This window comes from Cibotium barometz, chromosome 43, assembly GCF_041138505.1.
Source record: "Cibotium barometz isolate CiBa-2024 chromosome 43, ASM4113850v1, whole genome shotgun sequence".
NCBI classification, from domain to species: Eukaryota; Viridiplantae; Streptophyta; class Polypodiopsida; order Cyatheales; family Cibotiaceae; genus Cibotium; species Cibotium barometz.
In genome coordinates this window covers 5,935,929-5,948,572 of record NC_141088.1, presented here as the reverse complement: position 1 = coordinate 5,948,572, position 12,644 = coordinate 5,935,929, and the positions used below count along the sequence as shown (strand labels likewise).

Here is a 12,644-nt window from a genome sequence, read left to right as displayed (position 1 = left end):
AAAAGTTGATCCAGAAATCCAGGACTGCCTTTGAAACATGTTCGATCTTGCTTATTGGGACTATACAACAGAAACACGTCGTCACCCTCTCTTGTCAACCTCCAAAGCTGAATAGCTGCCATAATAGGCACAGTAACAATCCCAGGAAAAAAAGAGATCATCACCTCCTCTACTATATAACCCCTACAAATCAAGGGATCATACTAGTAAAGGAATTAGACATGCAAAGTCATCCACTTTCAACACAAGTGCAATGGGGAAATCTTTACCTTGTAGATGCCTATGGTAATAGCTTCAACCCATTGAATTGAAACGTCAAGGCCTGGCCATAATGACCCAGCACTAAAGAGTCATTCCAAATACTCAGAGAAGGATAAGTGATAAATAATTTCAGCTTGCTCAGAAAAAAAACAAAAAAACAAAACAAAAGGGGGTAACTGATTGGGCAAACGCACTGATAAAATGAATTATCATAGACCTTCTAGCTGTATGTTGCAGGAATCACAACGCTTCAGAACATCAACTCCGTCAGACATAACAGAAACTACCTGCTATGGCATCCAAAAGACATTCCCCTAAAGAAGTTGCAGGTTAGGCTTTAAAATATGTCCTCCGTAGTGTTTAAATCTTCATACGTACACCACCATACTTTTTTTCTTTCACCTGATTAAAGACTTCGATATGTAAACCAGGTGGCTCAATCAAACTCTTTATTCATGAGAAAGTAAGAAAGAAAAAAAGTTGTATTAACGTCTACAAAAGGCCAGAATGACCTATGAGAGAGAGAGAGAGAGAGAGAGTGAGAGAGAGAGGGCGTAAACCTGAACTTCATGAGACCAAGAATAAAAATTGTTTTAATTTCTAGCAGCTACCACTCACTCTTGATTTTTCAAACCAAAAATATATTAGAAATTCAAAAAAAAAATACGAAAATTTCTAAATCCTCAGCTAGGAAAAACACAGTATGGCCAGAGCTTCCTCTGCACAATTCTAAATTTGTCCCTGAACTCTACATCAGTTTGATACTCTCTTATATATAAAATGTGACAACAAGATTCAAGCAAGGTGATTGCGGTAATGGCTTATGATCAAGCATATAAGAAAACACACTTGTTATTGGCACAGATTAAAAGAATGTACAGTGTACCTCAAAGCAGGATCCCCTCCAATCCGACCCCTAACATTGTCCTGGCTTTCCCCATGTCGGGTCAGCAATATTGGTCGAGGAGTTATGTGCGTATTAACCTGAGAATAAATTTGAGCGTGTCTCAAAAAGGGGCAGATAAATAAAATCTATTCAAAAGCTTACACAAGACCTAGACAACCCTTTTTACAGGGACTGCAATTCACAGCTGACCTGATGTGCACGCTTAATAATGCATACATCACTCATCAATACAGGGTTGATGGTATTTCTAGCAAGAAATCTTATCAAAAACCTAAACTTTCAAAATAGTCCTCTGTTGTGCACATGGATAAGAGCAGAATATTGTTCCACTATCCAACACAAACACTTATCCATCGTGTCCATGCATGAAATCCGGGATCGAGAAATAGATCCATACCAGGAAGAAGACTATGCGCCCTGGTAAATACCCGCTTATGTTGTTTACCTGCAAACAGATGCTATTCAAAGCTGGTCGCATGCTAGGGCCACAGTCAGATTTGATTGTATCTCAACTACAAACTACTTCAACTTGTTTTCCTCCTTGAAGAGGTCCCCAAAAGCTTTTAGCTTACTAACCTGTATTTGGCCTCCCTGTCCACTGACCATGTCTATCATTTTGATGTATGAACCTTCTTCAACAGGCTCGTACACCTGATTCAAAAAACAATATAAAAGGAAAAATTTCAAAAAAAGGCACGAACCTAACAGGCTTTAAAATAAGATAATATGCATTTGCAAAAGTTCAAACTCAAGTCTTAACCATGCATTAGTGAGATGCATGAAGTGTCAACTTAAAACAACTGAAACTAGCAAGCATACAAGACTGCTGCTAAATCCAGATAGTAAGATACCTCAGCTTTTTACAATTGTAACAAACCTTCTCATAGTTGGCCAAACGGTCTTTAAAATCTTTGTGCGCTGTTTCATAGTCCAACCTGATATTAAGTAGCACCAAATAAATAACAAGATCCTCGGAAAGTCAGAAAAGCACAGTGCATATTAACAAAACTAAACAAGTGAGTCCTTCATATACGGATGAAACCTATTTCTTCTTCTCTACTAGTATAACACTTAGTAAGCCCTAAAAGATTCCTACAAAATCTGGCAAACATGATCCTAGCTTCAGATAGAGCAAGAAGATATACTCGTCTGCATAATCTGGGCTCTGCTGAATCTTTAGGGCCACATTCTTGTCAATAACAGCTTGATCATTGCAAATTGTTTCCAAAAAAATGACCTGCAAAATAATGTCATCAGTAAATGAAGCCCTTGATGCTTGCTTTATTTTTTTGAAAAGGCCAGTTAAGCCTAAAACTAGCCCAAAAGTGAGCCTCCTATCCTTAGTTGTTTAGGTTAAATAAACTTGTCCCAAACACAAAAAAAAAAACTCCAGCTTGTGTAACTGCCTATTTGGTAAGGGGACAAACAGACACACACATACACAGAGAAAGAAATATATATTAACGTCTTATGTAGTACAATGTATCCATGATGAATACTAAACCATGGTAAAGAAAAAAAAACTATACAAAACTAGCAACATAAGTTTATCCATGTGTGCTGGTCGTACAGTAATACCCCTCTAGACTACAACGCAAAGCATCCATAGCATCTCCACTCTGTGATGAGAGAGAGAAAGAGAGAGAAAGCAAAGAAAGATAGATATATTAAGTGTCTACTAAATACCCAATGGGCCCATGAGACCAAAGTGATACAATAATGTCCATGACATATCTCATCATGAAACAGAAAATACCCCTCTAGAATACAACGCAAAGCATCCATAGCATCTCCACTCTATGATGAGAGAGAGAAAGAGAGAGAAAGCAAGAAAGATAGATGTATTAAGTGTCTACTAAATACCCAATGGGCCCATGAGACCAAAGTGATACAATAATGTCCATGACATATCTCATCATGAAACAGAAAATAACATAGAACAAAACAAAACTATCTCACTGGAGTGAAACAAAAATGTCCAGGGAAATCTCATCATGGAATACAAGGAACATGAAACATGAAATATGAAACATGAGAGGAGCCTTAGCCCCAACCACTCTCCAAAATATTAAGCAAGGGGCTAATGAGTATGGCCGAGAGGCCTCCCTCAACTACGTCACGTGGAAAAGTAGCTCAATGGCAGTGGAGCATGTTGTGGAACTGTAGCTGATGAGTGGATCGTGGCTATCATCCGAGAGGCCATCGACACAAGGCACACTGGTGTGCACATACTTGAACAAAGGTAACTCCTCTAGGGTGAGGTGAATCTGCAACAATAGCCTGAGATGAGTCCACCAGATACACTATGTGGGTGTCCTCTTCCTAGGTCCACATGAACCTCGTGATGGTTAGCTGGTGAGGGAGCGGGCGAGGTACCTAGGGCCTAAGCTCTCAAGAATGTGGCCTTGTGTCTGCAGAGCTTGAGCAAGAAGACCCCTACGTGTACTGATTCGAGAAATCAATGATCCTCGAGGTAGGCCAAACCCCTCGTGGAACAAGAACTAAAACCTCCCGTGGATCTCATACTATACTAGGAAGCAACATATGCAATGCTCCTGTGTCTCAACCTTTGTGTGGCATAATCGACAAATCCTCCCCTCCCTGGGTCTCCGTATGAACTCCCAGGTGCTCAACTCTCCCTATCTCCACTCTGAGGCAATGGGGTGAAACTCGTATCAGGCCAATTGCAGGGCATGGGACATGTGAACACTCGGGTAGCCCGGTATCTCGATGAATCCATCCTCAATAAGCCTAAGGAAGTGATCTTACTAACAGTGCATCTTCAGTGGAAGATTTGAAGGTGTGATCCATGTGCAGTGAGTGTAGAGGCAAAGAAGATCTAACCTAATAACCCGGTTGGTGTTCTTATGAAAGAGCTGGAAAAAAGAGGAGACCAAACGCCAATGAGGTGATACTCCAGTGGTGAAAGTGTTTGCCCAGGCCCAAGAGGTCCTGGGTTCAAAACCCCCCTTGGTGCTTCCTCAGCAGCATCGCCTACGGGTGGATAATTAAGTGCCTATGGGCAGGCGCCTGTGGACAGTGGAAAATCAGTAACTATGTGAGGATCTTGGACCTGAAGCCAGTCACGGAAAAAAAAAAGAGAAGAGGAGACTAAACTGTACTAAAAGGGTGGGAGGCAATCCAAGTGGAGCCCATATCTTGCAAACCAGGGGGAACCTCATGCATATCATGCTCCTGCTGGCCCTTGAGTGCCAGCTGTCTCGAGAAGTCTAGCGCAAGCCTCGCGTACCTATGAGGATCCATCTCACTAATATGATGGAGGTATGAGACTATCTGCAAAAGTGCATCCACCACCTTCATTGGGACTGCAAGAAACTCTATTTGGATAATCTCATGTGGGACTCCTGATTTGCTAGGGATCATACAATGGAACATCATGACCTGCAGGCTCACAACTCGCTCCTAATCCTCATCAGATAAATTTGACCCCAAAACGCTGCTCCATACATCAAGACTGTTGTGACAAGGGTTTCAAAAAGCCAACACTTTGTCCTCAGCTTCTCGAATGTACCTAGAAGCACTACTGCTCAAGGCAGAGCACGACACGCACAAGGAATCTCTGAGAGACCGGTATAGCATAGTTGCATTCCGTACTCGTACTCATCTGATGAGTACCTTCAGTACTTTCCGTACCACTCGATACGTATCGTACCTCATACGGATAAGGTCTTCGTACCAAATATGAGGTTTAATGTACAACACTGATTTGGCCCGTTTTTTAACTATTTTAGTCAGTGGTCATTGCTCAGTAGTTAATAGATTAGTTTTCATTTCAGAATCACCATTGTCTTTCATGCTATTTTTGTATGGATGCTAGACATTTCTTATTTTATATACATACATACATACATATATATATATACACTGTACAGTCTAAAACGTGAACGTACTTAAAGTGCTTATCTTGATGCGTACTTTACGTACTCGTACCGTACACGTACCATACCGTACCGTACCTAAAGTATTCAACCACTATACGGTACACTGATCTACGAAAAAAGGAACAGGGTCAATGCGAACAATAGAAAAAAGCAGCTAATTCCGGACATGGTACATAGTCCAGAATGCCCAGAATCTCGATCAATCCAAGAAGATTGTATACGCTAGTAATGGTGGAGAGAGTCAACCAAAAAGCCAAAACTGCTTCCCAAAAAGTATGCCTCGAAATCGTGCTTTTAGGCCACCTAACAATCTATCAAGTAGGGTTCAAGAGCAAGAGCACTACCATAGAAGAGAAGATGGGACCCCGTCTTATATGGGTGAGAGCATTGCGTACATGATGCTGAAGCAACGTGTCTATGTGCAAAAAGAACCCCCACTGGAAAAACACCCATAATACATCTCCATAGAAACAATCATTGCTTCAAGGCCAATTAGCTCATCCATATCCTTCCCACTATTGCTCTCCACCAAGGCAAGGATTCAGACATCCTTCAAAGATGATTCACATGCTCTTGAATCTGACAACAGGAGAAGAGAGGGGGGGGGGGGGGGGGCAACGCAAAAGAAACTTGTATTCCCTATAAACTGAAAGTAGATGAAAAGGAAGAGGTGTATGTCCAGGATGCCGCCTGTCAAAAAGCCAATTTGTAAGTCTATCTTGTTCTTGAAGCCCAGGCACTGGCTGTAATGGTTGCATCATTTCCATAATGACCCTCCAAATTGACTTATGATGTAATCATAAGTGACAATGTCGGACTACTTGAGGAAAAAAAAATGCTCATCAATAACATCCCATATGTAGCGAATTCCAAGCACGGAAAGGTTATAAGCCTTCCTTGACTAGGATACTGCAATAGGCCCTACTCCAATGAATGTTCTCCAAAGCCAAAGAATTTCCCTGGCTTGGGGGCCGGCCCAACAATTGTAAGTGGTGTAACAAAGCTTTCCAATCTTGAATGAGAGCAATAGCATAGGGAGAACCAGTGATTTTGCCATTAAAATGTCCAAAAACTATATCATCATAACGAGTGACCCAAAGTCTATATGCTTCTGTACACATGGAGACACACATACTATCCAACATGCAAGCCCATAGCTTTGATTTTGCCACAAAATCAGGCAGTGCCTTCCTCGCAAGATTATGATAATAGACTATCGATGACCGACTTGTTGAAAGGTCGTGGACGTAGTCAAATCAACCTATCCCTTGGAATAACGATTTGGATACGGCCTTCAGACTTTTGAAAGATAAAGTTAAGGAAGCACCTACCTTAGCAGTGCCCGATCCTGGTCGGCCTTATGTTCTTGAGACTAACACGCGAGTGACTATGCGATCGGCGCTGCTCTATTCCAAGATGGTAGACTTGTTGCTTTCGAGAGTCGAAAGCTGGACGACACTCAATCTCGTTGACCAATCCTTGAGAAGGAGCTTTATGCTGTCATTTACGCTCTCAATGTTTAGAGGCATTCTTTATAATGGCTCCAAGTTTGTAGTATTGACAGATCATCAATCAACCAAGTGTTTGTGTGATGCGGATGATTTGAGAGGACGAAAAGCTGGATGGACAGAGTTCATGCAGGATTTCGATTTTGAAATACGCTATCGCAAGGGATCCATGAATAGTGTAGTGTAGCTGATGCGCTTAGTCGGATAAGAGAGGTGAATACTTTGTTGTTCACTAAGATTTCCACTGACTTATTTCATTCATTGAGAGGGCTTTGCAAGACTGATAGTTATTTCGGTCCATATTGGGCAAGGATCCAAGACGAGAGCTCATTAATTAACCAAGACTCGGTAACAGAACAGTCCACGACTCGGGCTGCAGGAGGCCAGTGGATAATTCGGAAGGGTCTACTGTTCCATAATGACAAAATTTGTGTACCGCAGGTCCCGGACATTAGGTCCAAGATTCTTGATGAGTGTCGAAACGTCCCTTTTGTTGGACATCCCGAGGTACACAGGACATTAGCTTTGGTGCGACACACTTTCTATTGACCAAAGATGAAAGAGTATGTAGAAGATTATGTCCTCAAGTGTCAGATTTGTCAAGCGAATAACGCTAAACGCTTTAGACAAGCTCGGATATTGCATCCTTTCCAAATCCCACGTCATAAGTGGGAAAGTATTTCCATGGATTTTATTACAGGATTGCCAAGAACACATTAAGGCCACGATTCTATTTGGGTTGTAGTGTAGACCGCTTGACAAAGATGACTAGATTTTTACCTACACTGAAGACTGTTACAGCTACGAAATTAGCAAGAAAGTTTATCAAGCAATTCTTTAGACTGTACGGTTTACAGCACGACATAGTCAGTGATAGGGACTCTAAGTTTACAAATGACTTTGGAGGCTTGTTTTTGAGAAGTTGGAAACAACTTTGAATGTGAGTTCCTCATATCATCCTCAATCTAATGGCCAGACTAAAAGGGTGAATTAGACTTTGTAGGACATGCTTCATGCACGTCTCCAATAGACAGGGTTCATGGGAGGATTATCTTCCGATTTTAGAATTTGCATACAACAGTACTAAGCATACGAGTACAAGTTTTAGTCCTTTTATGCTTATGCACGGATTTCAACCTAGATCACATGTTACCGTGAGATTTTCCGGACTTCAACATGATGCAACGCGTGCTTTTCTACAAGACATGCAAGAAATGTTACAAGTTGTGAAGGAATCTATTAGAAGCGCTCAAAACATAGACACATTTTATTCTAATAGACATCGTTCACCGAGCAGACCAATTAGTTACTCCTCAAGAAATCATAGATGTCGAGAATATGACATTTGTGCCACACGAACCAAAAAAGATTCTTGAATTCGTGAAAGACGTTTGCGGCATATGCTACTCATGGAATACAAGATCAAGTGGAAGGATTGTGTTGAGGAGGACGCTACATGGGAGACATTGCCTACCCTTACCCTAAGTTTTTACTGAGCTCACAAGTGAGCTCCTAGAGGAAGGGGAGTATGTCATGTGCACAAAGTGTATCTACCGTGTGCAGCACGCACACAAGACTAGCTTCGAGGCTTGGGGTAGCATGGACCTAGGCAAGCAGATTGGCGAGCTGGTGGGCTAGGGGTGGACTGACGGGTGGGCGCCGATGTCCGGCCACTAGGCTATAAAAGGGTGGCCCGGGTCAATCAGTTGGACATAATCTCATGAGACCATGCGAGAGCTCTGTGGTCAGGAGCCTGGATCTAGTGCAAACGTCCACCTGCTTCGTGCAGCCGAGACCGACAACAGTCTCGAGGCCCTCGAGGGTAGCTCCGTGGCGGTATGGGACGCCATGGGGTAGTGACTGGTCAGTGCATCTTGCTGGTGGACAGCCACGTCTTGTGGGCTTTTCCCACGACTGTCACGGTTGGGTGGTGAGTCAAGCCTGCACCCCCTTCACAGTTTATGGCTTTATTTTGCAGGTTTCGAGTCTTGTTTCAGGATTGCTCTATGAGGAGACCCTTGGGGATTTGACACATATGATGTCCTCTGAAAGGCAAGATTGGATGTAGACAATGACTTCTTTAGATGCATGGATTTGTGGACACAGCTCATGCTGCAGTCAAAGGGTTATACTTTTAGTCATAATGCTGTTATGCATTGCTGGGCACGTTTGGATAGATGGTACCTTCTGAATGCTGCTCAATACGACACATAACATGTCAAATGTGGATTGATCATTCATTGCGCCTTTCTAATCATTCGCCCGTATGGCTTTCCCCTGTACTTTGGCATGGCTCTTAATGAATGTCCCTTACCTCATAAAAGATTGCTCATGATTAATAACAGTTATTTATCGCATGCTCTTTTTGCTGATTTGGTACATCATGCAGCTGTGCATCTTCTTCTCATGCACATGCAAGATTTGCTTGGTTCAGCTTTGTACGGCGAATGCAAGCTATGATACAAGACTATGGAAGGTGGTATATGGGAGAGAACAAAAGACAAGTTGAACAGGCAAAATTGGCAAATACAAGAGCACACGGAAATCAGCCATTCTAGAGACATGAATAATGATAAGCAACAACTATTAACGCAAGCTAAATTTTGTTTGCGTCATGAGTGATGATGATCGTAAGCTTAATAAATGGCAAACTAGGGCGAGGCAAAAGCCATTACTTGATAAAGGATGCTCGTCAAAATCTTTTTTCAAAGATCTCCATGCTTCCAAGAATAAACAATGCATTACAAGAGTCAAAAGAACAAATGGTACATGGACATGCACAAAAACACAGCTTGCAAAGGCTTGCCATGATTACTTTTCTCGCACTTTCGTTGCCCCTATCCCGCTTTCAATAGAGGCTCATGATGCGCAAGAACTTTTCTTACATGAGGTTGTGCTTATCATTACATGTCAAACGGCTGACAATACGACTCAGCCCTTCACAGATGTAGAGCTGGTTGAGGCTTTAAAGGCCTAGGTAAATCAACGTCTCCAGGCTGGGATGGTTTGACAGTGGAGTTCTTTCAGACACTGGGATATTTTAAGATCGCCAGCTTTGCTTATGGTGAATCACTGCTGGAATGTTGGATGCTTGCCATCCTCATGGAAAGAGACTTGTTGAAATTACTGCCCATATCAGGTTGGCAAACTCTCTCTCTAATTCCAGTCATATATTAATTGGTTACCAAGATGCTTGTTAATCGAATAAAAGGTGTCCTACATGCAGGTTTGCATCCTGCGCAGTATGAATTTGTCCCTCGAAGACAAATCACTGACAATATAGCAAATGTGTATATTGGCATTGAATATGCTAAGCAAGGTGGAAAGGTATGGTAAGGTAAGCATTCAAGTACAGGTTGAGATTTTGAGGTACATTAAATACGTAAGATCCGTAAAATATACTATATAGTGTACATATATATACAGAAAAATAAATGAAAAAACAATTCATTTATGAACATTCAACAACAATAAAATTACCAAAATGAGAGCTCCATTTGTCAACATGTTTCCTTCGCTATCATACTCTCAGCTCTGGCTTTGTAATGGTGGTGACCGCAGCGGCTGGCACCGCATCATCATCATCTCTCAATGCAATGTTTGTATCAATGAGAGGAATGGCTATGTTCACACTTTGCATAAGTCGACTAAAATCGGCGACGACAGGCCCGCCTAGGGTTTTCTTGGCCCAAAATGTTTTTAAAAACTGCCTCGTACTTGCCAATGAGGTGAAAGCTCAAGTGGTCAAGGTGTTTGCCTAGGACCAAGAGGTCTTGGGTTCAAAACCCCCTTGGTGCTTCCACCATAGCAACACCTACGGGTGGATAAATAAGCGGTACAAGCGGGCGCCTACAGGCAAAGTTGTTACAAGACGCACCTCTAGGCGTCTAGGCATAGTTGAATTTTTTTTTGACCGTTTCCAGATTCTAACCATTTGGGATTTGCCCGTTTTCGTCAGTTTGAGTCTCTAGACGGGGGCTATAAGGGCCCCACCAAGCTCTCAAGACACACACACACTCTCGAGTCTCTCCCTCTCTCATACACACTCTCTCTCCCTCCCATAAGGCTTAAACCTTGCTCAAGGCAGCCCCTCACACACACTCTCTCCCTCTCTCATACACACCTAGGTGACTCTCTCTCTCTCTCTCTCTCTCTCTCTCTCTCTCTCTCTCTCTCTCTCTCTCTCTCTCTCTCTCTCTCTCTCTATAATAATCTATCTATCACTCACTATATAGATATATATAGGGTACTTGTACCTAAAACCGACACAGGTGGGTAGGTAGAGAATACCTGGGGACGTGAGACAACTTTCTCTAAGGAACTCAGAAAAATGGCCCCGTAACTTCGGGAGAAGGGGTGTCTCCTCAGAAAGGAGGTCGCAGTGACCAGGCCCAAGTGACTGTTTACCAAAAACATAGGTCTCCTTCCATTCTATTTTACCCCCAGTTATGACAATGGAGATTAGATCATACATACCCTTAAGCTATTTGTCTATACTGTAGTTATCTTTTTTGTTTCCTATCTCGTTTTTGGATTTTTATCAAACGATCCTGGACGAAATATAAATAATCTAAAAGATGCCTCTAACACGCCTCTAACATCTCTAAAAAATATGAGTCTTTCGAGGCACGTACCATACCCGCCTCATACCAAACACCTTTGACGCCTCTTAACAACCTTGCCTACGGGCGGTGAAAAATCGGTAGCTACGGGAGGATCTTGGGCCAAAGGTCAATCGGCCACCCGGGCAGAAAGAGAGGGGGGGGGGGGGGGGGGGGGGTACCACGTACAGATCCGTACAGTACCATACTGTACACTAAAAGTACCTTATAATAAGGTACGTACGTACGGATGCAACCTTGATAACAAGTATATGGATCAGGATGTTCTTATCATGCAGGTGTACATAGCTAAGGCTTTTGATATGGTACAATGGGAGTTCATAGCTCAAGTTATGGACAAGATGGGATGCAGGCATAAAATGAAAAATGTCATCTTTAGGCTTTATCAAGAGGGATCAACTAAATGCGTTTTTGGTGGAGACCTTTCAACCTCATGGTATCTTGAGAAATCTGTTCGGCACGGTTGTCCGCTTAGTGCACTTTTGTATGCCATTGCGACTCATCCAATGCTCCTTTACATGGACAGACTGACACAAGATGGACAACTGCATGGTCTTTCCATGGCTCATGGTACAACAATTTGTGGCACAGGCATATGCGCTTGCCTTTCATCGTGCAAGCACACAATGCAATTTGGGAATGCACCACAGGTCTTTCTAGAGACTCATTTTGAAAATAATGCAACCCTTTCAGTCAGTCCCAATGCTTGAGAAAACACCAAGAATTCAAGATTGGCGTTTTGATAGGCAACTTCCAAGATACACTCCTGTATCATTTTGCAATTTGTCAGCAGAAGCTAATGCTTATAGGCTACTCTTACCACCTCCATGGATTGAGGATCATGCAAATCGCCTGTGTTAAAATCTCTTGCTTGGTGGACAGCTGCATTGAAAGGAATTTAATAGACGAGATTGTCCCATAAGCAACGATTGTTTCTATGGAGAGGTCTGGTTGGAGTATTCCCAGTTGAATCTCTTTTGGCACGAAGGCGCATTGCCACTGCTCCTTGTAGACGATGCTCTCATTCTATAGAGACAGTGCCTCACCTTCTCTGTTATTGTTCGCACTCTCGTAATTTTCTTGATGATTTGTCTGCACATCTTTGGGCTCGTTTTTTGGGGAGACGTTTCAATCAAATGTTCTAGCTTTTTGGTTGCCTTTCTACTCCCTACCATACTATACAGACTTCCTTGACTGGATCAGATTATGGGCTTTGTGGACTATCTATTATGCTCGGAATCAGTTTCTCTTATTTGTAGATTCTATTTGCTTGTTTTTTAATTTCCAGCGAGCCCTTTTCCAATCCCTCGGTGATTCTCATGAAATCAAAGGACTAACCTTCCAGCAACTAGAAGTGTTTTCCCACTGTTTCTGATTTGATAGTAGCCGTCCTAATTTGATAGTAGCCGTCCTAATTTGGGATAGCTATGAATGTATATTTCCT

General features: G+C 42.3%; 1 protein-coding gene across 2 annotated transcripts in view; it reads right to left on the bottom strand.

The window, feature by feature from the left end:
* Nucleotides 1-12,644, bottom strand: part of F2KP (fructose-2,6-bisphosphatase) — a 166,965-nt gene that overhangs the window by 60,737 nt on the left and 93,584 nt on the right. For both annotated transcript variants that reach the window (XM_086781401.1, XM_086781402.1), the window contains 5 exons: nt 2,314-2,405; nt 2,046-2,103; nt 1,745-1,819; nt 1,566-1,613; nt 1,148-1,245 (listed from right to left, as the gene is read on the bottom strand). In XM_086781401.1, coding sequence (XP_086637527.1) covers nt 1,148-1,245; nt 1,566-1,613; nt 1,745-1,819; nt 2,046-2,103; nt 2,314-2,405 — 371 coding nt within the window. The remainder of the gene's footprint in view (nt 1-1,147; nt 1,246-1,565; nt 1,614-1,744; nt 1,820-2,045; nt 2,104-2,313; nt 2,406-12,644) is intronic.